General features: G+C 56.1%; 1 protein-coding gene across 2 annotated transcripts; it reads right to left on the bottom strand.

The window, feature by feature from the left end:
* Positions 1-27,764, bottom strand: CLPTM1 (CLPTM1 regulator of GABA type A receptor forward trafficking). Of its 2 annotated transcripts, none has more exons than XM_044257145.1 (14): positions 27,685-27,764; positions 22,835-22,947; positions 15,337-15,460; positions 13,981-14,139; positions 11,575-11,692; positions 7,274-7,359; positions 6,366-6,486; positions 5,321-5,565; positions 4,542-4,635; positions 2,430-2,620; positions 2,067-2,162; positions 1,636-1,771; positions 879-1,046; positions 1-771 (listed from the first exon to the last, which is right to left on the bottom strand). In XM_044257145.1, the coding sequence occupies exons 1-14, from the start codon at positions 27,754-27,756 to the stop codon at positions 461-463; spliced, it is 2,034 nt and encodes a 677-aa protein (XP_044113080.1). In that variant the 5' UTR covers positions 27,757-27,764; the 3' UTR covers positions 1-460. The 2 variants fall into 2 exon arrangements, with proteins under 2 accessions (XP_044113080.1, XP_044113079.1); XM_044257144.1 differs by lacking the exon at positions 27,685-27,764 and adding an exon at positions 26,780-26,963.
* Positions 27,765-27,820: the final 56 nt, after the last annotated feature.

Below are 27,820 nucleotides of genomic sequence, written 5' to 3' on the forward strand. Positions count from 1 at the left end.
TGAGTTTTAAGTTAAACACCCATATGAATTTATTAAATCCAGACTGTGTTAAAGGGCGGTGGTCTGGGAGGAGGGGCGTGGCCAGGGGACAAGGGACAAGATGACAAATGGCCATGGGCGTCCCACATAGGGGCCCCAGCCGCTCCCCCGCCGGGCCCCCCCATCTCGGCAGCGCCACGTCGCTTCACCATGATTCCCAATGGTGCTGGGCAGGCAGGGTGAGATGGCTAGAAACACAGAGGAACATACGGACAGACGGTGCCTCCACAGACAACATGCCCTGGCCTGCCCCGGCCCCTGCGACACACGCTGGGCTCCCGCCCGAGGGGGGCCTCCTGCCGCCCTGGCCCGATCTGTCCAGGGAAAGGGCGACAGGGAGGGGAGGCGAAGGGGGCCGGGGCAGCAGGAGGAGGGGTGATGGTCACCAGGAGCCGGAGCGGAAGAGAAGGACCAGGGGCGGCTAATCCCTTTTCTTGTCCTCTGCTGGCTTTGGAGGGGCTTCCTGGGGCTCGCTGGCGCAGCTGGCCCCTGGGGTGGGCTTGGTGGGCAGGGGCGTAGAGGCCTCCTCCCTGGCGGCGGCAGCGGTTGTGATGGGGGCGGGGGCGGGGGCGGGTGGGGGTGGGAGGGCCCCTGCTGCTGCTGCTGCCGTTGGGGCCTCGGCCACAGGGGCGGCTGCCGTCGGGGCCTCGCCACTCATGCCAAACTCATTCACCCGCGTGGGGTCGACGCGGTAGATCCACCGTTGGTAGAGGTAGATGAAGAAGACCACATCTGGGGGCGGGGCAAGGGGGGCTGTGTGAAGGGAAGGGGCCTGCCCGGCAGCCCAGGACTGAGCCCCGAGGCCAGAGCGGGCACCCCCCTCGCCCCGCAGCCCTCACCGTCCCGCAGGCAGCCTATCCGGTACATGACGGGCATCTTGATGACAAAGGCAAACAGGTCATCGATGAAGGTGTTGAGGGCCTTGTAGGTAAGCATGCGCCAGGGCAGGTGGGCCACGGATTTGAGCTTATAGTTGATGAAGAGCTGCGGGGTCATGGTGATGAAGCCTGCGGTGATGATGGCAGGAGCCCCATGAGCAGAGGAAGGGGTGCCCTGACCCCCAACCTCTCTGACTGCACATCCGGTCTCTGTCCCTGTGCTGTCCTCCGGCGCTGCCCTGGCCGCCCAGCCGCTCCCGCGCCCAGGCACATCTTACCGCCGCTGCCTCACCAGCCCCCCCAGGCATCTTTTGGGCCTCGATGTGCATACTATCTCCCGAGAGAGGTCTCCCCAACCCCCTTAACTTCAGCCCCTCATGGCACTTGCCACGTGCTGCAACATTCCTGTAGGCTCATCTACTCTGAAGGGGCCCTGAGGACAATGACTGAAATGTACTACGCACGGCCTCATGGAAGTCCTCCCCAGCCCACTAGGCCGGGCACCCCTCCGAGGCTCCTCACTTGCCACCCCTGCCCACCCGGGGTCATCCCTGTCTGGGGATAGGTCTCTCCCGCATGGGACCAGGAGCATGAGGAGGACAGAGCCAGGCTGACAGGACCCCAGCTGGCCCCCTGCGTGACCCAGTGTGGACCAGGGAACATGTGCTGCTGAGTCTGGCCCATGCAGGAGGGCCGAGCGTGGCGGGGGGCTGCTCACCAAAGGTCAGCAGGAAGCCATAGAGCATGCTGAGCACCCAGGAGTACCAGCCCTTGTGCTCCAAGTACAGGAGGCTGTAGACCGCATAGCAGCCCAGGAGCGGGAAGAGGATCCACGACAGGTACCGGAACGCCATCTGTGGGGCACAAGGGTGGGGTTGGCACCCCTACTTCCCACCCTCACCCACCCACACCTGGTCTGGCAGGCCAGACCAGGGGAATTTCCAGGTGGCCCTGGGAACTCTGAACTTGGGACAGGAAGTATACACGGCAGGCCCGGAACCCTGGAGGGTGTGACCCAGGCCATAAAGAATGGACGGGCCCAGCAGTCGGCAGGCAGATGCCTCGGACCCCACCCACTGCCCCTCTCCTGGTCTGGGATGTGTGGGTGCTTGGAGACCCTCCCAGGGGCCCACTGTAGGGGACACTCACATCATCATATACTTTGGTCGAGGACTCGATGTACGTGGACTTGTCTTTGAAGGTTGGGCGGGGAAAGAGTCCTGCCACTTTGTGCTCCCGGTCCAGCTGCAGATAGGGAGGGAGGCTGTGGTCAGCTGCCACCCTGGCTCACACTCCCACGCCAGCTCCAGCCCCTGCCCTTCCTCACTGTTCCCAGTTCCCCTGCCCCACGAGCGACCCAAAAAATCCCCTGGTGCGAAAATCCCCTTGGTCCTGGGAGTGCGACAGGCATTGGGAAACCCCCAGGGGCCAGCTCCAGGGTCTGACTGGGGCAGACAACCCCCATTCCAAGCCCCCAGCGGCCCCCACAACAGCACAGTGGCCCGGCCTTACCCGGACGTCCATGACCTTGGTGATCTTCCAGAGGTCGATGAGGACCCCGATGAAGACGCTGACCTGGACCACGAAGTTGGTCTCGTTGTCCAGGATATAGAGAAGGACCACGAAAGACTGGAAAACGCCGAAGAAGACAGAGCGCACGGACAGGCCCTCCAGAGATTGCCGGCTATTCCAAAACTGGATATCTGCGCAAGGGTTGGGGTGAAGCCGAGCTGGGGCACCTCCGAGTCCCTCCCGCAGCTCCCTCAGGTCCCGTCCTCCTCAGAACCCCAACATGGTGCTGGGTCTGCCAAGGGGGTAGGGTGCACACCACCATCCCCTTCCATGAAGAGTCTTTGCCTCACAGGTGCCACCCAGAGCAGTCGACAGGATGGTGGCTGCAAGGACAGGGACAGGGACGGTTGCCCCTGCCATGTCCTGTGCTTGCCACACGCCAGAAGCAGAGTCTGGACAAGGAAGCCCCATTCCTCAGGTTGCGGAGCCCGCCCTGGCAGGATCTGAATGAGCCAGGTGTGCACGACCCCAGAACCAGGCTGTCCACCTGGTGCCATGCTCCCTTGGACAGGAGGCTCTGGGACGTGCACTTCCGAGACCAGCTACTCCAGCCCACCATTCTGAAATCCAGAAGGACCTCAGACACTCCTGGGGTGCAGATAAGGTCCTGACGTCTGGTCCCCAACCAGACCTCCTTCCCATACCCCTGGTGGAACCCCACCCACAGGGCCAGGCAATCCCTCTCTGAGCCCTGGCCTCCTGTGGGCCAAAGCGGGTACCAGTGCTGTCCGACTCCCGCGGCCATGGTGGCCGGCCTACCACGATGCCTGCCTTATGGAAGTGAAGCCAGGCCCAGGGTCACACAGAGCTGGCTCTGCGACGCGTGCAAGGCCACCCACCCACTCTGATTCCAGAGCTCTGACACACTCGGCAGGCTTGCCTCACCCCCTATCAGACCATCAAGCCCTGAGGAGACCTCAGGGGGACACTCCTAGAGCCCCCCCGCCAAGTCCTGACTGGGAAGAATGGATCTGGAGATGGAGTTCTGTTGGAGGCTGGTAGATAGGAGTCCTGCCTCAGACCAGGGAGGCAACAAGCACAGGGTGTAAAGGCACCAGCGGCCCAGGCCCCCACTGGGTGACCTCGGGCAAGGGACGGTACCCTCTGTGCCCTTATCTCTCAGGAGGAAGTGGGACCGCAGGCGACCTGGCTGGAAGTCAGCAGGCGTGGCCAGGCCCAGCTAACAACTCCCTCCCTCCCAGTGGGCAGCACCGCCTACTGTCCAGGTTGGATGTTAACAACTTCTGGAAGGCAATGCTCGATCGCAGCAGCATTGTCTTAATAATGCCAACACCCATGCAGGCTGCTGCTCGCACAAGCTGTAGGGCAACAGGCCTCCCGGAGACCCGTGCCTCTCGAGGGAAGGACGCAGTGGCCCACACAGGCTTAGAGGGGGAAAGTGGGTGTCGGAGCCCCCTCCTGGGTCCCAATTCTGGTTCTGTCACTTGGGAGCTGAGAGACTGTGGGCAAGTTACCCAGCCTCTCTGAGTCTCCACTTCCTCACCTGCAAGCACAGAAGCAATGACAGGCTTCCTCGTGGGGCCGGGGCCATGGGGACGCCACAGGCTGACCCACGAGGACGCTAAGAAAAATGCCTGGCACTTGGCCAGGCCCCCCTCAAATGCTGGCCATCAGCACTGCTGGCCTCTGCAACCGAGGGGCCTTTTGGGGGCAGGGCTGTCACCACCCCACTCAGGTGGGCCCCATGCACTCAACCTTGAGGGGCCTCCCCCAAAGAAAAGCCTGCTGTGCAGGGCAGCAGGAGCAGCTCGGGGGCTTCCCTGGTTGATCGCAGCCTTGGAGTTCCCCGGCCCTGCTTCCTGGTGGCGCTATCCCGGCCTCTGCCAGAGCAGCAAGCCAGCTCCTTCCCTGGCACCACACCCGCAGGATGGGAATTTCTGGGCTGGGAGTTTCAGGGCCATTACCTTCCCCAGCTTCTCAGTCCTCTGGAGAGTGGGGCTGAGAGACCCCACATAGAGGGCAAGCCCCACCCCCCACCCTCCTATCCCCAGCCCCCCATGGCCTCCCATTGGCCCCAGGGTCCCACCCTACCGTTCTTGAAGGCCAGGAACTCAAAGACACTGTGCACGATGGACACGACGATGGTGAGCGCCAACAGGTAGGGGTTGGTCTCTAGGAGCGCGACCTGGAGGTGGGGGTGGGGGGCGAGGCCCGTGAGCACGGCTGTGCCCTTGCCCAGAGCTGACCACTGTGGCACCTTCATTAGCCAGCCCCATTCTCCTTCCCATGGATCCCAGAGGCCCTGAGGCCTGGGGCACGGAGGGCCGGGCGAGTGCTGTGCAGACAGGCGGGGGGTGGGTGGGGAGGTGGAGAGACAGTGACAGGGCGAGAGGCAGGGTGACGGAGACAGATGAAGAGACAGCTAGGGTGAGGACTGGAAACTCAGCCCCGAAAACAAGCTCAGGGAGCCACAGACGAGTCTCCAGATCACAGTCACAGGCCAATAGAAAGGTGGGAACAGACGATATTCAAGGACGCAGCAGAGAGAGCCAAGACTCGAAGTCAGAGCCCAGGGTCAAGGACACAGGCTGGGGTGGAGACAGGCTGGGGTGGGACAGGGATGCAGCTCTAAACCTGAAGACCTGGCTGAGCTGATAGAAAAGTCATGACAAAGATGACAAGGAGGTCCCCAGAAAGCCTCAGAGACAGGACCGCCAGAGCCAGCCGGGGCCTGCTGTGGGGAGGGGGCCCGGGAGGTTGTGAAACTGGGCAGGGAGGTTGGGCTGGAGGTCCCCAGGCTGCTGGCGGGCCACTTCCCCTTCCCCTCGTGCAGCCCAGGAAGGGGCTGGAAAGCCCCCGTCCAGCCTCACCTTCACCGAGTCCTGCTCCTCATCTGACTGCTCATACAGCTCGTCCCCCAGGAAGTTCCAGGGCGACTTGGTGCTCTGGGCGGCGTAGAGCTGCCAGCGCCAGAGCGAGAGTGGGCAGAAGGAGACACGGAGCGGCAGGCTGGCCAGGCTCTCGTTGATGGGATAGTAGTCCTTCTGCAAGTTCCAGTAGTCGTTGAAGTAGATGATGGGGTAGTAGTCCCCACTCACGGCGTCGAACTTCACATCTGCGGGCACGTGGGGCAGGGGCACCTTTCAGCAGGGCCGGAGGCCGCTTGGCACCCAAGTGGGTGGAGACATCCCTTGGGCCTCCAAGGCCAAAGGTGGCAGATTCAGATGTCCCTGGGGACTTCTGACAGAGATCAGAGAACAGGGGATGCCTCTCAGCTACACCATAGGGAGCTGAAGAGCTGCTTGACCTCCATGGAGGGGACAGGGTAGAGAGGGCCAGACAGGCCCCACCTGAAGGGGCTGTCTGTGGCTCGGCTCCAACCCACAGCTGCCCTGCAATGGCCACATATCAGGGTTGTTTTTTTTTTTTTTTAAAGATTATTTATTTATTTATTTGTCATAGAGAGAGAAGCGAGAGCAAGCACAGGCAGACAGAGTGGCGGGCAGAGGCAGAGGGAGAAGCAGGCTCCCCGCCAAGCAAGGAGCCCGATGTGGGACTCGATCCCAGGACGCTGGGATCATGACCTGAGCCGAAGGCAGCCACTTAACGAACTGAGCCACCCAGGCGTCCCCATTATCAGGGTTTTTTAAAAGAAGTTAGGAATCCAGGTTTCTCAGGGACGCCGTCCTGACTTCCAAAGTCAGCCACAGCTCATGGGCCAGGTGAGACTGGCCAGAGGATGGGTTTAGGCACCCGGGGGTCAGGGGGGAGGTCACCGGGAAGGACAGGATGGGGAGGAGAAACAGAGGAGTGCCAGGGGGGCAGGAGGGGAACAGGCAGGGAGCCTGGGAGTGGTAGAGACCCAGGCAGATCGCACAGGGAGTCAGGGCTGGGGCCCAGGGGGGTGGGGCTCACACTGGTCCAGAGGCGGTGGCACGCTGCCCTTCACCCACGGCGTGTGGTCGTCCACGATGTTGATGGTGATGTTGGGATGCCAGTGGGAGATCACCTCCACGGGCCCATAGTCCTCAGCCCTCTGAGGGAAGATGGGGTGAGGCGGGGTTGGGGGAGGGAGGCCTCCGAGGCACCTTCCCGCTTCTCCCTATGGGCTCCCGTGACATTACAATAGCAGAAGGGCAACCCCCACAGTGACGGTTGCCCCACAGTGACAGCCGGCCAAGGGCTTACCCCAGATGATCCCCAGGCCGGCCTCCACAGCATCTCCCCACACCCTCCCCACAGCCACCTAACAGAGCAGGACACTGAGGCCCAAGGATGTGGACGGGGTCACATGCCAGGCTGCGAAGCCCAGCCTCATGACAGCACAGATGTGGGACCCACATGCCGCCTGTGCTTGGGGGCCACGCCTCCCGTCCCGTCCCTCCCCTCACCGAGGAGGAAGGAAGGCTCTCAGTGCCAGCACAGGCTCACAGCCCGGCAACCCCCCCCCACCCGCCTGCCACGCAGGATTCCTGCTCTGGGCCCACCGCATCCTGGATGTGACACTTGGGCCAAGTCTCCTTGTCTGAAGATGGAAACAGTGACAGGACCTTCTCGCCCGGGGCTGTTGGGAAGCACCTAAGCACCTGCTGCATGGCTGCTGGCTGCCACGCCCTCGCCCGGAGCCGCCCTGTGCTGAGAGTTGGCCCGGATTCCCACCCAGCTTCCAGAGAGAGTGCGCCCCTGCCGGTGAGGCAGCCTGACCCAGCCTCCACAGCGGCTTTGCTCAGTGGCAGCGTCCAAGGGGGACCCTGGGGGCTGGCTGCGGGGCTGTGAAGGGCCCAGACGCTTGCCCAAGGCCCCGCAGCCCCGCTCACATTCACCTTGATCATTTCTGGGTCAGCTTCTGTCTCTCCCGTTAACAGGTTCTTGGTTTTCTGGAATCGCCGGCGCTTGTATTTGTTGATCACTGTGGGAGGGAGGTGGAGTCAAGAGGGCAGGCAGGAGAGCTGGCACCAGCTACTCGCTCATCTCCTGGCTGCACTCTTGCACCCCAAAACAAGGGGACAGCAACAGGAGCCGGAGAGCCTGAGCAGCCCTCTCGGACCTTATCCCAACCGTTTCACCATCTTGGCAGGGACACCAACACCTGCCCAACAGCCCCAGGCAAAAACCTGGCATCTCCTCTCTCCAGAATCTGCTCCAAACACTCCATCGGCCATTCAAGGGAGAGCCCGCAACACGCGACTCACCTCCAACCACTCCTCCAACCAATGGGGCCCCACCGCGGGCCAGCCATGGCGTCCCTCTCCCAACAGCCACAGTCCTCACCAGACTCCTAGTGGCCACTCTTGTCCCCACGACCTGCTTTCCATACAAACAACCATTCTCTTAAACAAAGTGTCTGCTCACGTCCTGCTGCTCCAGAAGCCCAGAAGGCTCCCGCTCCCCAAGCAGGGCATCTGCGATGCTCACCACGGCCCCACTGACTGCTATCCTTCTTCGCCCACCTCCTTCTTCAAATCTGCCAGCCCTGGGCCTTTGGAGGTGTGGCTCCATCTCCCTGGCATGCATCCACCATGGCCAGAACCTTCCCAGTGGGCTCCCTCAAAGCCCTCCGGTCCCTGATGAACTGCTCCTCTTCTGCAGGCTTCCCTGCCCACCCCACTCACCACTTCCATCTCCCTCACCACTTTTTTTTTTAAAATATTTTATTTATTTATTTGACAGACAGAGTTCACAGGCAGGCAGAGAGGCAGGCAGAGAGAGAAGAGGAAGCAGGCTCCTGCTGAGCAGAGAGCCCGATGTGGGGCTCGATCCCAGGACCCTGAGATCACGACCTAAGCAGAGGCTTAACCCACTGAGCTGCCCAGTGCCCCAGCCCTCTCCACTTTTTATCCCGGACGCAAGTTCGCCTCCCATCAGCTGGCTTGTCTGCTCTCTGCCCGCTCCAGTCTGCCCACGACTGACAAGTAGAACCCATGAATAACAGAACTGGGGACAGCTCTGGACAAGGCCCGAGCCACCAATGTGAGAAATACCACACAGTGACTCCTGAGCCAGGAGTGTGCCGCACTTCCTCTTGCGGGGGCCAGGTGGACTACAGGCTCCCCGCCACCCTGCCAACCAACACCTGCCAGGAAAAGGAGGCCAGTACTTGCTTATGTCCCATCTCCCCTCCACCACCCTGGCCTGGTACTTTTCAGCTCTTCCTTACGCGAAGATGAACCAAGGCCTCTGGGGCCGGGAGAGGTGGGGAAATGGGAAAGGGAGCTGGCCAGGAGCAGGGGCTCCAGGGTCACATCCTGGCTCTGTCTCCCTGAGGGACGCTGGTGAGTAGGTCACTTCCCTGAGCTTTAGTCCTTCCTCTGGGGAGGGGGGTTCAAAGCACCGCCCCCTCTTGGCAGGACCACTGTGAAGAGCACGGCCAGGCAGCTTCCCAGGGTCCCCGTCACATTTCCGCAAACCACAGGGCCCAGATCCCTCCCACCAACCCCCAACCCAGAACCAGGACTCGGGGCTTTTGGAGTCTATGGATGAGCTCAAGTTCAAAAATGCTTCCGGGAACTAGGCTTCAGTTTCAGCCCAGGGCGTGTTGGTCTTTCTTGTTAACATGAATGCTACCCCCCACACTTCTACCATGTTTGTTCATGCGAGACCTTGCCCCCACCTCCGGGGAGCATAGGAAACACCAGAGGGTGGGCATCCTGGAGGAAACCTTGCAGGGGGACGCACTCTGCTGCTGTTCCACACCTGGGAGAGGCTGTCTGGGGAAGGGAGGAGCTGTACGCAGCCCAGACCCAGGGGCAGAGAGGCTTTGGCTCAAGTGGAGAACATTCTACAACTGGGGAGCATTCAGACTGGATTGTAACATGAAGTGGACCTGATTTCTGTCAGGGGGAAGAATCACCTTTTCTCAGTTACAGCTTCTAGAACTATACCAGCCAGTAAAGTCGTGGCCCCATGAGGCTACGGACACTGACCATGTGGCTAGTCCGAACCAAGATCTGCTGTGAGGGGAAACATACAGTGGACTTCGAAACTTAATGCAAAGAAGAATGTAAGGTATCTTGCTAATTTTTTACACTGATTATGTGTTGAAATGACAACATGTTGACTTCAATGGCCACTAACTAGAGTCCAAAATGGATGTGCGGGGCTGGCGTTGTATCTATGGGACCATGCTGCTCGAGGCACTGACTACGGGCCCTTTGGGGAGAAACGGGGCTCCTCTAATCCCATATTCTCGTTCTTCCCTCTGGACTCGGCGTGTGGCCAGCTAGAAGTCTCTTCACGTCCTGCTCCAAGAGGTCCCAACTGAGAAATGGAAGGAGGTGGCCTGGAGGATCCTAGTGGGCTTTTTGGATCTGGGGGCTGCAGATCCTCCTTTGCAGACCACGTCAACATGTGTCACACTGACCATAGCTGTGACCTCAACCACGCCTTGCTACAGACCATGCTCACCAAAGGCCGAACCACAGAAGAGAACAGTGGCGTCGACCGGGGGTACATGGGATGCCAGTGAGCAGCCGCTCCCCTGGGTCACGGCCAAGGCAACCTCTGAGGCGTCAGGCACATTTAAGCAGGATCCCGGCTCCACACCGCTCACGGGACCGTGGCTGTGGACTACCCGTGCAAACCACACTTGCCTGTGCTCGCCTCTGCCTACAGACCCCGCCAACAGATGCCAGCTGGGCAGATCATCCCAGAGATCACAGCCCACAGACACGCTCATACAACAGGGCTCAGCACACACAGGGGACTTTTCCAGACCAGCCATGGAGGCTGATATAGGTTCACCAACTGTTTTTTTTGTCCACTACAGAGGACAACAAAAAAATTATCATCCTTTGGGATATTTTTATACCCCCGAAATTAGGGAAGGCCTAACCCACCCAAGCAGAGGCCCCGCACAGAAACAGCCAGAGGGATGGGAACTAAATCCCCAGGCACAAGGAAACAAAAGCGAGGCGGGCATACGGGATTCGTGGCGGGGCAACGGGAACTTTCTGAGGGAGTCGCTGATTGAGTCTCTAGATCTGCTGAAACGCAAGCATGGAGAGAGATCCCCCAGGGCTGCCAGTCAGGAGACAGTGGACTCAAGGACAAAGAGGGAGGAAAAGCATACAACCACGACTGATCCAAACAAGAAGTTGGACTGGAAGGGGAAAAGGACTCCAAAGCCAATAAGCCACGTGCTCCAAAGCACCTAAACACTGAATATTTAGCTCCTCAAAATTGCCTTCCTGGGTTGGGGTTCTCTCTTCCAAAGGGGAAAGTCCAGAGAAAATACATCAAACTGAAAAACCAAGCAACTGCAGTACGGGCTGGTCTGGGGGAGCTCCGGAGGTTACGCAGGAGAGAAACAGCGAGGGAGCTTGAGGGCGATGGCTGTGGGGGGTGGGGCAGCAGAGGGAGGCGAGGGGTGAACAGGAGACTGAGGACTTGCACAGTCTTGTTGAATTAGTTGAATTTTGAACCATGGCTGTTCAAGAACAGATGAAATGGAACGCGACGCTCTGGGCAGAGAAAACCCCCGGTCGCTGCTGGGCCACATCAGAGGTCACAAACGGTTCGCCTGACCCAAGGCTTCCTGGGGTCGCTCAGTCCCTGGGGTTTGTGCTCGCCGTCGGGATGGCCAGGTAGCCAGCCAGAGAGAGAAGGGCGGACCTCGTCTGGCTGTACAGCCCTCATAGTGCCCTCACAGGGGACGCGCCGAACGGGCCACCTGGGAGCCAGGCTCCACCGCACAAGGCCCCCCGAGGGCGGCGCATTTGTGAAGCTCCTGTTTGCGTGGTCCGGGGTGACACAGACGCATTTACAGACCTCACACGGGATCCAGCAGGGCCAAGGCCCTCCTGTCTGCCCTGCGCACTCCTTCTGTTGTTCCTTCACAGACCATCCTTGAGTGTCTGCTAAGAACAGGCCCAGCAGCGAGCACGAGCTGGACCCACTCTTCTAGGAACACTGTCCCCTGCCCCTCAATAGTCCCTTTCTCTGCCTGCTCTTTGCCTCCTCTCCGGTCCACGCACAGGTGTCCATAGAGGCACAGAAGGTAGATGGGGCTCGAGCCCAGCCCACCGACCCCAGCCTCCCTGGGCCAGGGCCTCCCACCTGCCCTGGTGGACCTGGCACGGAGCGGGGGTGAGGGGTGGGGTCCCTGCCGCACAGCAAGGGTGCTTACTCCGTGACATGTGGACCGTGGCGAGCCGGCGGTAGAGGGCCTTCTGCCGGGGGTCTGGGTGGAAGCCACTCTTGGTGAAGTAGACGTGGATGTAGATGGAACCATTCTGCTGCACGCTCTGCAAGGCGGGCCAGTGGGGAGAAAAGACACGCTGAAGCCCCTCCCGGCACTAGGCCCCGCAGCCTCACCACCCCGGGCTCCCCGGGACTGAGCGCGTGGGTGGGCCGTGGAGCTGAGTGACCTAGAGCAAACTGCTCACGTCAGACCTGCCGAGACAGTCCCGGCAGGAGCACACTCTGGCTGTGGGAACCCCAGGCTCCACCTCGCCCAGCTGGGCCTCCACGCCTGCCTGTGTGCTGCAGGTAAGCAGCACCGGGAAGACTATCTGAGAGCACCCAGGAGGTCGATAAACGCCAGTCATCACCCCACTCGACAGTAAAATGAAGGCCAGGGCCCCGCTCCAGGCACTTTAGGTGGTCCCCCTCAAACCCAGGGCGCTCACGTGTGTGTAACTGACGCACATAAGCCTGACACTTCGCGTGGTGTGACGACCCCCGTTTTCCAGACGAGGCCACAGGCCTCACACAGGGATTGTGTAACATGGTGAATGAGAGGGTATGAACCCAGTCTGTGGGGCTCCTGTGCGGCTCTGCCTCTCCCCATCTGTGTCGCCCGCTCTGCCTGTGCCTGTCACCTACTATCTCCCCGGGACCAGGACTAGTCTCACCCCCACCTGTTACAGATGAGGAAAGCCAAGAGGGTGGCCACTTGCCAGAGGCCCCAAGGGGACAGCCAAGGACAATCAGAGGCCTCTGTTGGAGCTCCATTCAGAACTTGGATTTACTCGTCCCCCTCACTTCCCTGCCTTTTAAGCCCACCTCTGTGCTCATATTTTGTATATTTTACTGTTTTAACACCCTGGGACAGTGTGTGTGGAGGGGTGATGGGGTTGGGGGAGGGAGGAGGGGTTCTTAGTTGGCTGGGGAGACTTGCCCCTTCCAGGGTCCCGAATTCCTATTAACAACTCACCTGCCTTTGAACACCTTTCGAATGCAAACCAGACAATCCCAAGCCCACACTCCACCTACTCTCTTGATCTAAAAACTCTTATACACTAAGCTTCCCTAAATCACCCAGGACAGGGTACATGCAGCTGGAGACCACCCCTCTAGCTGACAGCCCACTGACATCTGACATCCGAAGGAGCCAGTCCTAAGTTGTTTCCCCTGCCTGCCTTGGTTTTCCCACAGAAACCCCGGGAAAGGCTCTGGCCGGGCTCCACCCCCCGCCCTCCCGCCCTTTCACTTCTGACCAAACCTGGTGCTTCCTCTGTGGCTCCTCATGGGAAATGCAAATAGTGAATTAAAATCAGCCACAAATGAGCCACCTCCCACCCCAAAGCTGGGATGGGGGGATAGAATGGCATGCTTAGGAACGGCTTCCACCATCCAACTTGCTACCCTTCCTGGGACCACATCTCAGGGAGGGCTCTAGAGGCTGGCCGGAAGTCTCGGTGGAACCGCTCTGGGCAGAGTTATCCCACCTGCCTCAGAAAGACGGGAGCCCAGACCCTGCTTCTAGGAACCCAGATGGAGCACACATGCCCCCTGTCCCAGGGGCCGAGAAGAAGACCTGCTGGGGAGAAGTGCATGAGAGGGTAGCCCCAAAGAGATATCAACACCCACTGATTCATCACATTCAATGACTGGTGTATTTGCTGATGTACTGGTCCTATGCTGAGCAGAGATGGGGACACAACGGTGACCAAACCAGCTCTGGGAGTGACAACCCAGAGGGCAAAGGCCTAGATGCAGAAGTCCAGAGAGGACCCACTGCCTGAGCTTGACTGTCAAGGAAGGCTTCCTGTAGGAGGCAGGATTTGAGCCTGGGGATGCCAGAGTCCAGAGCACCTGAGTTCAAATCCCTCTTAAGATCTCTTACCTTTTATGTCACCCAAGCTCTCAGTACTTCAGTTTCCTTATCAGTCAGTCACAGAGGATAGGGGCCACTTCCTAAGGCAGCAGGGAGGTTCCCACCGGTCGGCCTAGCTTGATGCCCTACACAGTAAGTGCTCCATCGGTATTAACTACTACTTTCAAACAGGGCTGCCTGGTCCACCCCCAAGGTCAGTTCCTAATCCTTTCCTGGTTTAAAGCACAGGTTTACATGCCCTTGGAGGTAGCTGGGAGGATCCGAGGCCAATTACAACCCTATTTATATTTCTCAGATGGGAAGGCCAAGGCCCAGAGACCTCCGGGGCCTCCCTGTGGTCACACAGCATGGGAACGGCAGCAGCGCCAGGCTGAGAGCCCAAACTCAAGCTGCAGGACCAGAAGCCGGTTCAAGAAGAGGTCCTCCAGCAGGAGCAGCACAGCCCTGGAGCCCAAGCCCGGGAGCCGCCTGCACCTGTGGGATGTCGAGCTCGGCGAAGTGCTCGTAGCAGCCGTCAGAGTTCTCGCCGCTAGTCCAGTCGCCGTACACGAGGTCATGCTGCTCCCAGAAGAGCGCTGACGTGGCGTTAAAGTCTGTAAAGTGCTCGTGCTCGGAGATGTACACGTGCAGGTTCTGTGGGAAGGGGAGCGGGGCAGGGAAGGAGCTCAGGGCTGCTGCTGAGGGCCTCAGACGGCAGCCGAACAGCGAGCAGACCAAGAGCCGGGGCAGTGGTCAGCACACTAAGATGACCAATTGTGTGCGGGGAATGGAGAGGGGGCCGGGGAAGAACAGCAGAGAACCCAATGTCTCTTTCCTCCACCCCCCACCACGGCTGTCCTGGTCTGAGTCTGTGGCATTTGTGAGCAAAATAACACCGGAAGGATGACCGGCCTGCTAGTTAGAAATCGGGCTCGGCACCGAATGGGCTTGGTCGGTAGGGCATGCAAACTGAATTCGAGCCCCACTGTTTTTACTTTAAAAACAACAAAACAAAGGTAGAATTTGGGGTCAGAAGGGATCAAGTCTTGAAAGGTCTTCTTCCTTCTCTTACAGCCTGCTTGGTCGGAGCTCTGCAGGCTTACGGAGAACGCCCAGAGAGCTGTGAGAGCTGTGAGGGGGTTAATGGACTCCGGAAAAGCCGGGGGAATGGAGAGCCAGCCCTCAGCACCCTCCCTTCTCAGGCGCCCGTGGCCGTCTCTGAACAGAGCCCCAAAGGCCCGCGGACAGCCTCTCTGAGCAGTGGTCACCCCCTCAACCGGCATGCTGTGCAGTCGGGGTTCCCAGAGCTCCAGAGAAGCGAGACGCAGAAGTCTCGATTACTGGGGTCTGGGCACTCACTGCGGGGGCTCTTGAACCCCAAGCCCTGGCCCCTTGGGACCTGGCAGGACAGCATGCACCTCCCTCTTCTCGCTCTCCGGGGCTGCTCTGCCTGGCTCCCCACTCTCTCTCTCCCCCACTCCTTCCCTTCCCGTCCCTGCACACCGCCCGGGCAACTTGTTTTCTTCTTCTCCCTGTGCAACTTTTAAGACCTGAACGTACTTTGGAAATAAAATACATGAGGATGCTGTTAGACAGTTTTTCAACAACTGAGTGAACCCTTTTCTGCCCCTCTTCCCCACAAACCTGAAGAAAGAATTTACTTTCTCCTCAGGGTGCTGCTAGAATGACACCGGTCTCAGGGGCTAAGGACAGATCCAGAGCTCCTCAAGCCCGGACCTGTGCCCAGCTGACAGCGACCAGGGACCGGTCCGTCCCAACGGCCCACGTCACCCCCTAACACCCTCCCCTACACAGTTGTCTCCCGAGTCTGGCCTCCCAGCCAGCGGTTACCATTAAAGTGTCTTTGGGGAACAGGTTGCGGCTGGCGACGCGCGGGGCTCCTCCAGGGCCCGACTGGTCCTGAGGGGCCGGCCCTCGGCGGAACCAGCTGCTGATGACCCAGATGATGAAGATCCTGCAGAGGTGAGCAGAGCAAACGGTGAGGCCCGTACCTTTTCTTTCCAGCGTGGGCCCACCCGACCTCCTTCTTACACAGCACACACCGGGGGCCTAACCCGGGGCTGGCGACCAAGGAGGGAGGGCCCCTAAGAAGGCAGTCACCAGGCAGGTGAGAAGACAAGATGCCCCCAGACGCCATGCCTGGGGTGCCGTCCCCGATTTCACACAGACCCCTGCCCTGTGAGTCCCCCAGAAGCCCCCGGTGGTCACAGGGCTGCAAGACTCAGACCTTCCAACCTCGGACCTAGGAAACCTAGTATGCCAAGCCCCGGGAATCCCAAAGCCAGAGAACGCCAAGGATCTGGAATCTCAGCATTTTAGAGGCGCAGCACCTTTGAGAGCAACATTTTAGGACTTCAAATCAACTGAACGCTTGAGAAGGGGGCTAGGAAGTAAAGGGTTAGTCCCAATCTGTGGTTAATATTGGCCTAGGCTATTCAGACCAACACTCCTGTTGAAAACAATCAACTGGACGGGGCGTCTGGGGGGCTCAGTCCGTTAACAGTCTATCTTCGGCTCAGGTCATGATCCTGGGGTCCTGGAATTGAGCCCCACATCAGGCTTCCTGTTCAGTGGGAAGCCTGCTTTTCTCTCTCCCTCTACCCGCCGCTCTGACTACTTACGCGCACCTGCACGCTCTCTATCAAAATAAATCAATAAAAAAATCTTAAAAAGAAAAAAAAAGGGAAACCACCAAGTGGAAAAACTTAGTAAAAATGAATATACTAAGAACATATCAACATTTCTATATCCTGCTATAATAAGATTATATTCCGCTCAAATACGTTCTCATGTACGTTCTTTATCAAGTTTACACATGAGTAGTGGCGCCTGGGTGGCTCAGTGGGTTAAAGCCTCTGCCTTTGGCTCAGGTCATGATCCCAGGGTCCTGGGATCGAGCCCCGCATCGGGCTCTCTGCGCGGCGGGGAGCCTGCTTCCTCCTCTCTCTCTGCCTGCTTCTCTGCCTACTTGTGATCTCTGTCTGTCAAATAAATAAATAAAATCTTAAAAAAAAAAAAAAGTTTACACATGAGTATATATAAGTACGTATTCCTAAAAACACTAAATAGACAAAACTATAGATTTACCAGGTAAAAATTGAAGAGAAGACTGGAACCAAAAAAGTAGAAAGAAGTTTCTTTTTTGTGTCTGAGGACATTTGCTAGGTGTGTTGACGGGTAACAGAAATGTTAGCCGAGGGCCCACATCGGGTAACTAGAGAGCTACCATACAAGAAGCTAAGACCCCACGTGGTACCACACCCAGGACTAGGGGACGCAGGCAGGACCTAGTCCTCCCCGGGAGGCACCAGGTAGTCACAGCCAGAGCCTTGAACCTGGTGCAAGGAGACCCCAGATGGATGCTGCCAGCCTTGTTTAGAGCTAGGAGTGGACACAGGGTGAAGTCCTGGCCAATAAGATGTAAACACCATGTATTGTGCTGGGCTTTGGAAAAGTATCCTTAAAAGAGACAGAGCATGCCTCCTTGATTTCTTCTTCCCTCCTAGAAGGCAGATGTGATGACTGGATCTTCAGCAGCCATCTTAGGCCATGCAGCTAAGGGGTAAAACCCAGCGAAGGTCAAACAAAAAGCAGGAAAGAATCTGGGTTTCAGAAAACTGCAGAATCCTGGTTTAAGTCCAGAATAGTACATGAGAGAGAAATAAAAAACTGCTATTGCGTTAATTCAGGTCACTCAGACACATCCTGCTATGTAATTACTAAATTAGACGAGTACTTATTAATTACTATGAGAAGCAATACAGCTGAGGTTGAGTGCTCGGCCTCTAAGCTGCTGTATGTGGTCCTGAAGCCCAGCTCTGCCTCCTGTCAACTGTGTGACAAGACTCTTAACCTCTCCAGAGCTCCGTTTCCTCCCCAGTTAAAATGGGAATAATGACACCATCTACCTCATGGGGTTGTTCATAAGCATTAAATACGTGGATGGCTATCTGTATCTCTATCTAAGTACATACACATATGCACCCATGATAAGTATGTGCCGTCTAGAACGAAGCCTGGTACACACTCATAAGTACTTTTGAAGTGTTTCATCACAGGAAAAGATGCAGACAAACTCTCCGGAATGGAAAAATACTACAAGGGAATTCTAGTGTAGGTGGATCCCAAACCACACGGAGGGGCAGGATCAGGCACAGGAACTCATCTTGTCCTGTAGACGCTCTGGAGCCCTGGGGTCTGGGGTCTCAGGGGCCATGGCCCTGCTGAGCCATCTGCTGCCTCCCCAAGAAGTCCCTGATACACACGGCTGAGGAAGGTCTGGAACTAGTAATCTCAAGGGAACCCTCCACCTCCGAGAGAGGCTCCCATTTTAGTACATACGCCAAGGGAGGGTGTGGGAGCAAGGGCACCCAGTGGCAGCCTGGCCCTGGCTTAGTGTGTGGCCTGCGGGAGTCCCACTCCCTCTGGGCTTCTGGGTCCCCATGTGTAAAACAAAGCTGACGGGACCAGATGTCTTTTAGGGATTCCAGATCCCCAGTTCCCTGAAGAGCACCTGTGTGTACCTACATGCCCCCAGTTTTGTGGATCCTCTCAGACGGCACATGGCCACATGCCTCTATCCACACATTCCAGGCCAGGAAGCCCTACCCTCTGACAACAGGCCTATAGGGGAACTGGCACTCCCCTAATGCTTTCAACTTCCTGGCTCAGCAAAAAAAGACTTTCGATCTTCTGTCCCACCCCACCTAGGTATCCTACGTTCCCGGGCTCAGAAAGATGTTAAATAGATAAAAAGACAGAATGAACACTTTCCCATCTCATCCATTTTCCCACCCGGTTCCCGTCCCATCCCCCACGCCAGGTAACCAGGGGTGTACCACGAAGAGGTGGTGAATCCCAGACTCCACCCTCTCTCCCCCAAAAAGGCCATTCTCACGCAAGCTACTCGAAGCTTTGTAGAGTTCCCAGGCCCCTGAAAACAAACCCTGAGCCCCACTTTCAGAGTGCCAGACAAGATGGTCTCCGGGCCCCCAGCCAGGCGGATGCTCGATGCAGCCTGGTTCTAAGGGAGGAAATGAGCCTCCGTTGGAAGTGTATTAAAAATGTCTATCAGAAGGAAGTGCCCTTATGTACTGATGTGGAAAGATTTCTAAGATATACTGTTAATGAGAAAAAATCAAGGAGCAGAACTGTGTAAAACAGGCTGCTCTTATGTAAAAGTGAAGAGAAAGATAAAAATAATCTTTATCCGCAGCTGCTTGGAGCATGGAAAAAAAAAAAAAAAAAGAAAGAAACGAAACTGATAGGTAAGAAAACTCCAGGTGCTTACTGGACGTGGCGGGGGAGAGTGGAACAGAGAAGGGAGAGGGAACAGATGCCCCGCCGTGGAAGAAGGTTGGAACATGTCAGGCATGGCGCCCAAGAGTCCGGGCGGAACACTGAGGAATTTCGCGTCCTGGGTAGCACCACTGGAGGACGCCGGGCCGGTGGGCATGGCCCACACCAAACTGTGAGGGCTGACTGCATCTGGGATGGTGGGCTGTTGTGTTTTTTTTCTCCAGCTGTTTCTCTTTGTAATTTTCTAAGGTTTTTTTTTTAACATCAACAACAAAAGTGATCATGGCGAATTCTGAGCAGATACCAGAGCCTCACAGCATCCCTTCGTGATCTGCGAGCTAACTGGCAGGATTCTGAACTCAAGATGGAAACTCAGACACAAGAGGGACCATCAGCCCACCTGCACACACAGTTCCGAGGTGGGGGGACTGAGATGTCGGAACAGACCTGCGCTCCTACTCAACGTCGGACTCTAGCAGGCACTTCCACAGCATCCCCCCTCCCCCATTTCTGGAGCTGATCCTCCGGTGTGGACAAGCAGGCTGTTCTCGGTTTTTCTCTCTTCTGAACAACTGTCTGTGAGCAACCATCTACAATCACACTGGAGGCAAACTGCACGTGCATGCTCATGGGACGGCCCCCGATCTGCAGCACTTCTCTGTTACTTTCTTCTTTCTATGTATCTGTATTCTTTGATTTTACTCTCTATAATAAGTGTGTATTATTCATAAATTTATAAGTTTAGGGGGAAAAAAAAAACCAAACAAGTAAGACAGCCTAGAGGAGACACATAGTTGGCCACCCAAACCACCCTCTTCTTCCTCGGGAACAAAATTCCTGCTTTCAGCAGGGTACGAGGTTTCCCAGAATAAAGACCACATCTCCCAGGCACCCTGGTGGCAAGCTACGGCCATGTGAGGCCATCCTAGCCAAGGGGAGGGCTCCTTTAAACAACTTGGCTGTGCAAGGATGTGGAGGAAAAGGAACCCTCTTGCTCCGCTGGTGGGAAAGGACACGGCAACAGCCACGTGCACAACAGCACGGAGGGTCCCCCAAAAACTAAAAACAGAACTATCGTAGACCCAGCAATGGCGCTACCAGGTATTTACCCAAAGAATACAAAAATACTGATTCAGGGACACCTGGGTGGCTCAGTTGGTTAAGCAGCTGCCTTCGGCTCAGGTCATGATCCCAGCATCCTGGGATCGAGTCCCACATCAGGCTCCTTGCTCCGCAGGGAGCCTGCTTCTCCCTCTGACTCTGCCTTCCACTCTGTCTGCCTGTGCTCGCTCTCGCTCGCTCTCTCTCTGACAAATAAATAAATAAAATATTTAAAAAAAAAAATAGGGGCGCCTGGGTGGCTCAGTGGGTTGAGCCGCTGCCTTCGGCTCAGGTCATGATCTCAGGGTCCTGGGATCGAGTCCCACATCGGGCTCTCTGCTCAGCGGGGAGCCTGCTTCCTCCTCTCTCTCTGTCTGCCTACTTATGATCTCTCTCTGTCAAATAAATAAATAAAATCTTTAAAAAAAAAAAAATACTGATTCAAAGGGATACATGCACCCTGATGTTTACAGCAGAATTTACAACAGTGAAATTCTGGAAATAGCCCAGGTGTCCACCAACTGATGGATGAATGGACAAAGAGGTGATGCGTGCAGGTAAGCGCACACTGGAATATTACTCAGCCATAAAAAAGAACAAAAGCTGGCCCTATGCCAAACACGGATGGAACTAGAGTACAAGGCTAAGCAAAGTAAGTCAGAGAAGGACAAATACCACGTGATTTCACTCCTCTGTGGCATTTAAGAAATAAAACAAACAGGTAAAGGAAAAAAACAAAAAGAGAGGGAGGAAGAGAGACAAACCAAGAAACAGACCCTTCATTACACAGAACACATGCTGGTTAGCAGGGGGAGGTGGGCGCGAGATGGGAGAAACGGGTGGCGGGGTCGAGGGTCACAGGTGCACAAGCACACCTGTGATGAGCACCAGCTGACGGATGGAACTGGCGAGTCACTGTAGGGTACATCTGGAACGAATACTCTGCAGGTTAACGAATGGGAATGAATGAATGAATGAATGAATGAATGAATTTATCTTTAAAGATTTTTATTTATCCGACAGACATAGATCACAAGTAGGCAGAGAAGCAGGCAGAGAGAAGGGGAAGCAGGCTCCCCGCCGGGCAGACAGCCTGTTGCAGGGCTCGACTCCAAGATCCTCAGACTATGACCTGAGCCGAAGGCAGAGGCTTAACCCACTGAACCGCCCAGGCGCCCCAACTAACTGGAATTTAAATAAAATCTTAATTAAACAAACAACTCTGCCAAGAAATTCCTCACAACTAAGGAGAGAAAAAGTCTGGGGTGCCTGGGAGGCTCAGTCATTAAGCATCTGCCTTTGGCTCAGGTCATGATCCCAGGGTCCTGGGATTAAGGCCCACATCGGGCTCCCTGCTCAGCGGGAAGCCTGCTTCTCCCTCTCCCGCTCCCCCTGCTTGTGTTCCCTCTCTCTCTGTCAAATAAATAAATAAAATCTTTAAAAGAAAAAAAAAGAAAAGCCTGCTTAAACACACAGTCTGTCTCTTGAAAACATTTCACTACAATACATCTCTGGACAGACAAAGAAATGTCCATTTTGCAGATGGGCAAAAAAGGCCCAGAGCAGAGAAGGGAACTGTCACTAGGTCCAGGCCAGCAGAGGCAGAACTCAGCCTCAGGTATAGCTCCCCACACCCACCCAGCATCTCCCCAGGGCCTCAGTCAAGGGCCGAGCTTCCAGAAGGCATGCCCTGGCTCCCACGACCCAGGGAAGAACCATCTGAATGCACACACACAAAGATCACCAACAGCCAGGCACGAATGCACAGCCTGTAGGACTCCAGTTATATGAAGTAAGTAGAACAGTCAAGTTCATAGCGACAGAAAGTAGAATGGTGGGTACCAGGGGCTGGAGGGAAGCAAACGGAGGGTAAGTGCTCAATGGACATAGTTTCAGTTTGGGGAGATGAGAAAGTTCTGGAGATGGAGTGGTGGTGATGGTTGCACAATTGTGCACTTAAAAACAGGTTTTAAAATGGAAGGTTTTATGTAATGTACGGTTGTGGCTAAACTGTGTGTGCGCCCCTGTTCCCTCCCCCTGACCCCCGTCCCAGGCCAATTCATATGCGGAAGTCCTAACCCTGAGCACTTCAGTGACTATATTTGTATTATTTAAAGAGGTGATTCAAGCTAAGTGAGGCCACTAGGGTGGGCTGGTGTCCTTATAAGAGACTAGGACACAGACACACACAGTGGAAGGCCATGTAGGGACATAGGAAATGGCCATGTAGGGACATAGGAAATGGACATCTACAGACCAAGGACAGAGGCCTCAGAAGAAACCAGACATGCTGACACCTTGATCTCAGACTTGTAGCCTCCAGAACCATGAGGAAATAAATTTCTGTAGCTTAAGTCCCCCTGAACCCTGCTCCTAGCCTGAGCCATTTGTTACAGCAGCCCTAGCAAATTAATATGTATTTTAGGGACCCCCGGCTGGCTGAGTTGGTAGAGGATGGGACTTTTGACCTTGAGGTCATGGGTTCAAGCCCCACGTTGGGTGTAGAGAGTACTTAAAAATAAAATCTTAAAACAAAACAAAACAAACAAAACCCCACAACAGTGTCACAACAAGAAACTCTGTCATATTAAAAAAAAAAAGAAACAGATCTCCACTAACAGGGTGCTGGTTCATCCCAGTGACTTTTTCCTTTTCTTCTTCAAACTTTCCTGACTTGATTTTTTTTTTTTTTTTAAGATTTTATTTTATTTATTTGAGAGAGAGAGACAGTGAGAGAGAGCATGAGCGAGGAGAAGGTCAGAGGGAGAAGCAGACTCCCCATGGAGCTGGGAGCCCGATGTGGGACTCGATCCCGGGACTCCAGGATCACGCCCTGAGCCGGAGGCAGTCGTTTAACCAACTGCGCCACCCAGGCGTCCCCTGACTTGATTTTTTTTTCAGTGAACAAAACCAACCGCTATGTGCTCACCTGAACAGCACGCCTTTGATGACCTGCCAGGCGTTGGGTGCTGGCTGGGGTGGTGGGTTCTGCGGCTGGGTCTCCACCGGCGGGTCCCTCCCGATGCTGCCATTGCTGGTCACCTGCAGGAAACAGAGACACGCGTCAGGAGGGAAGGTGCCACCTGAGGCATAGGGGCTGTCTGAGGCCCCACTGCGTGCCAAGGCCCAGCACAGGGCTAAGCACACAGAGCAGGTGCCTTGATCAGTAACTGGAGAATGAAGAGTAAAGTCACCCAGGAAGGGTGGTGGATCTTATTCCTTCAAGACAAAAACACTCCCCCAAAACCAGCTCTGCGCTGGGGACACAGAAATGACCAAGACAGCCTTGTGCTGCCCTCCTTGGGATCACAGTCCAGTCGGGGAGCCCAAGAGTCCCCAGACAGGGATGATCCAGAGTGGAGAGGGCGGGGATATAGGATCCTAGCAGGGACATCTGAGGTCAAGGAGGGCTTCCTGGAGGAAGGGACCATTGGAGCTGAGGCCTAAAATACGTAACAAGGGGACACCGCAGAGGAGGCAGCAAGTACAGAAAGGAAGAGAGACATGGTCTGGTGGTGAGGACGGTCCACACTGCTCCCTTAAGCTAGAGCTCAGGATGCAAGGTGTCTACTGGGGATAATGCAGAAGGGTGACCAGGGCCAGGTTCTGTAAGCCTTGGGTTTGTCTGAGAGGTGCTTCCCTAAGCAAACAGGGCCTTCTCTGTGGCCAGCCCTGTGCAGGGCCCATCCCTCCAGGGGCTCCTAGCTAGCAGGAAACAGACAGAGATAAACACAGCCAGAGTATGAGCCACGACAGAAGTCCTTGCCACAAACAGCACACACTGCCCTGTGGGGCCAGAACCATAAGCATCTCCAATCAGCAGCCACGCAAATGGAGGCTCAGGGAGGCTAACCCACTTGTCTGTTACTCAGGAAGGAAAAGGGCAGCAGGATGACGAGGAGGCGGGGAGGCCAGGGAGGTCAGGCAGGGCTTCCCAGAAGAAGAACCTTCACTCAGAAACAGAAGCTCAGAAGCAAAGAATCTCATGATGTCAGGAAGGGCCCGAGATGGGGAGGTTCTTCCTGCCCCTCACCTTGCACCTGCTACTTCCTAATCCTGTCCTCTTCCTCAGCTCTGTCCCCTCGCCGCTCAGCCTTCAAGAGGCAGGACCAGGACGGTTATGGTCACCATTGGGCAGAAGCACCACCCAGCACAGAGCAGGGGCTCTGTGGAATCAACATGTGCTCCCTGAAGGGCTTGCCCCCGGCACCCAGGTCCAGGCCTCCACTGCCTAGCCTCCCCCCACCACGGCCCGGAGTCCACTCCTTCTGGCATTTGTCATCCCATCCCCTTCACCAGTAAGAGCTCGTCTCTGCATCTCCCAACGTGAGGGACACCACCATGGTAAAAGGTAGGGGGCTCTGGGGTCCCGCAGTTCCTGGCTGTGAGATCTTGGGCACGCCACTTCCTCTCTCCCACCCAAGAGCCAGGTTGTAAAAATACTGGTGTGTTAGAGACAGAAAATATTTCCTTTGTGTGTGGACAAAAAGATTTCCTGAGCACCTACTGTATGCCAGGCTCTGTGCTAGGCAGTGGCCAGAAAGCTCTGGGCCCTGCCCTCCTGGAGCTCAGGGTCCAGAGGGAAACACACCCATGGAACCATCAACAGGATCATTCAAACTGGTAAACAGGGGGAAAGTGCCCAGAGGAAAGATGCAGGAACAGAGAATGGCTCCTGGGGTGGGAACGGGGAGCCACTTTGGATCAGGTAGTCGGATGCCTGCCTGAGGAGCTATTTTTGACATTTAGGTGAAAAGCATGCTGGAAGAGGGACAAATTCAGGGAAGCAGTTGCTGGGGAGCAGGCAAGGTCAGAAACAGGCTCAGGGCCCCCTCATTCAGGGCTGGCCTTGCTACTGGGAGCACCAGGGACCAAGAAAGAGCTTCCAGCAGGTCTGACCTGATTCCCATCAAGCAACAGAAGCTGAGGCCAGACCGGGATCTGAACCCACCTCTGGTTGACCCTGAGGTCTGTTCTTACCCTCACTGGCAGACAAGCTGGCTGGAGACCCTTCCACAGAAACATAAATGGAAACTGCAGAGAAAAGGCACTTTGCTATGCTGGCCGCAATCAAAATGATAGACAATCATGAGTGCTGGCGAAGCTGGATGGGCTGTATACTACCGGTGGGGAAACAAGAGCTGCAACTTTGAAAAATACAGCAGAGAACTAAAAAGTAGAATGTGCAGGGGGCGCCTGGGTGGCTCAGTGGGTTGAGCCGCTGCCTTCAGCTCAGGTCATGATCTCAGGGTCCTGGGATCGAGTCCCGCGTCGGCCTCTCTGCTCAGCAGGGAGCCTGCTTCCTCCTCTCTCTCTCTGCCTGCCTCTCTGCCTGCTTGTAATCTCTCTGTGTCAAATAAATAAATAAATAATCTTTAAAAAAAAAAAAAAAGTAGAATGTGCAGGATGCCTGGGAGGCTCAGTCAGTTAAGCGTCTGACTTCGGCTCAGGTTGTGATCCCAGAGTCCCGGGATCGAGCCCCACATCAGGCTCCTCGCTCAGCGGAGAAACTGCTTCTCCCCCTGCTTGTGCGCTCTCTCTCTCTCTCTCTCCCCCAAATAATATTTTTTTTCAATTTTTTAAGAAAATAAAAATAAAAAGTGAAATGGGCACCTGCCATACGAAGCAGCGGCCCCGCTCCTAGGTCTCCACCCAAGAGAAAGGAGAACTGTACACATGCACGAAAGCTCACGCACAGAGGCGCCTGGGTGGCTCAGTGGGTTAAAGCCTCTGCCTTCAGCTCAGGTCATGATCCCAGGATCCTGGGATGGAGCCCCGCATCAGGGTCTCTGCTCCGCGGGGAGCCTGCTTCCCCGTCTCTCTCTGCCTGCCTCTCTACCTACTTGTGATCTCGGTTTGTCAAATAAATAAATAAAATCTTTAAAAAAAAAAAAAAAAGTTTATGCACAAATGCTCACGGGGGCATTGCTGGTAATAGCCAGAAACAACCCTGATGCCCCTCAATGAATGAGCAGGGTGTATCCATACAATGGAAAGCTACTCGGTAATAAAAAGGAGCTCTGCTGGGGACAGGGTGGCTGCAAAAGGGAACTGGAAGGTTCTGAGGGGATGGGGACTGGATGATGGCGAGTGGCAATGGTTGTTTGGCATGACCACAGTAAACGCCACTGGTCTCCATACTGATGACAGGTGAATGTTGTGTGATCTGTTACACTTCAAAAGAAAGGTAACTCTCCTGTGGCTTCCAATTCCCTTGGAGTAAAGGCAAAATCTTCAGGTTGCCTCCCAAGTCTTAGCCTCACCTGGCCCCCTCCCTGCCTCTCTACTCTCACCCCTCTCTGCTCATTCACTGGCTTCAGCCACATAGCCTCCTCCCTGTTCCTTCATACAGCCAGGCACCTGTCACCTTAGGGCCTTTGCACAGGCTGTTCCCTTTATCTAAGAGGTTTCCACTCCTCCATATCTGCCTGCCTCCCTCTCCCTCATCTCCTTCAAGTTTTTGTTCATACATTGCTTCCTCAGGGGACTCCTGGGTGGCCTATCAGTTAAGCAACTGACTCTTGGGTTTCAGCTTAGTTTATGATCTCAGGGTCGTGCCACCCAGCCCCATGTTGGGTTCTATGCTGAGCAGAATCTGCTGAAGTTTCTCTCTCCCTCCCTCTGCCCCTTCCCAAGTTAGTTGCTCTCGTACTTGCTCTCTCAAATAAATAAATCAATCTTAAAAAAAAAAAAAAAAGTCACCTCCTCAGAGAGGCCTTCCCAGACTACCTTGTTTAAATTGCAACCCTCTTAGCCACCCCTCACTACTTATCCCCTTCCCCAGCTTTACTCTGTCTATGACACTTATCAATATCCGACCCACTATATATACCCCATCACATGGCTGACCATCCTGTGCAACCCCTTCACTTACCACTGGAGAAATGAAGGCCCAAAGAAGGCAAGGAACTTGTCCAAGGTCACACAGAAAGTCAGCTTCATTCTTCCCTCTCAACCTGCACTCCTCTCCCCTGCACTGCCTCCCACATGTCAGTGACATCCCAGTGGGTGGGTCGACAGCACCTTGCTGTCACTCCATCCATTCCCTACTCGCCTGAAAGATGGATGCCTGAACTAGTATGTTCTGCAGCTTTGGTTTAGTTGAGGCAGCAATGGATCAGAAGTCCTCAGTACCTGGACTAACTCCCCAACAGGATTAGTTTACGCTGTAAGCACACCCATCCCAGTCCTGACCACCCTGGGTCAACAATGTCTGGTCACTTTTACACGGAATGGATCCCAAACTCAACCTGGGTGACCTTCTGCAAGCGCTTTAGTCTCATTCTTCCTGGGATTCCCGTCTGTAAAGTGGGACTGTCGGCCTTCACATCCCGTGCCCTTACCCACGACGATTACCTGACTTCCCCAGAGATGGCAAACTCCCACTTAGTCAGTCGTTGCCCACATCCCAGGCACTGCAAGGGAGACCCTAAATGCCAGTCCACTTTAGGGACGGTCTTGGAGTCTGGAATCGCAGAGTAGAGAACCAGGGCGCTTGGGTTTAAGTCTGCGCCCCTCCGCGCCACTGTCTCCCGGCTCGAGCAAAGAGCCTGGTGGCCGCCCAGCGCGAGCGTGCAGAGGACCCGGCGTGCAACAGGGCCCCGCTCCCCGCACTGTCCGGCCTCCAGGGCTGCCCGGCCCCACCTGGGCCCGGTACTCAAGGTCCCTCTGGGCAAGGAGCCCCCACTGCACCAGGTCCCGCGAAAAGGGGCAGGACACGCCCCGTGGGAGGCCCCCCGGGTGGGGAAGAACCCCTCAGGCCCCTCTCGGCCTCCGTACCTGACCGGAGCCGCCTCCCCCGGCCGCAACCACGGCGCTGCCAGCCCCGTCCGCCTCCTGCGCCGCCGCCATCTTCCCGCTCCGGGTCCCCGCCCCCGCCGCCAGCCCCGCCCCGTCCCCGACGGCGCCAGCGCGA

This window comes from Neovison vison, chromosome 7 (assembly GCF_020171115.1).
Source record: "Neovison vison isolate M4711 chromosome 7, ASM_NN_V1, whole genome shotgun sequence".
Taxonomy (NCBI): domain Eukaryota; kingdom Metazoa; phylum Chordata; class Mammalia; order Carnivora; family Mustelidae; genus Neogale; species Neogale vison.

Coding starts and splice junctions, on each gene's coding strand:
- CLPTM1 (XM_044257144.1), bottom strand. CDS start 26,905: ATGTCACTGACATGTGGGAGGCAGTGCAGGGGAGAGGAGTGCAGGTTG. Junction 22,948..26,779: donor GGGCCTTCATTTCTCCAGTG/GTAAGTGAAGGG, acceptor TGTTTCCTGCAG/GTGACCAGCAATGGCAGCAT. Junction 15,461..22,834: donor ATCAAAGGCGTGCTGTTCAG/GTGAGCACATAG, acceptor TCACCTCTGCAG/GATCTTCATCATCTGGGTCA.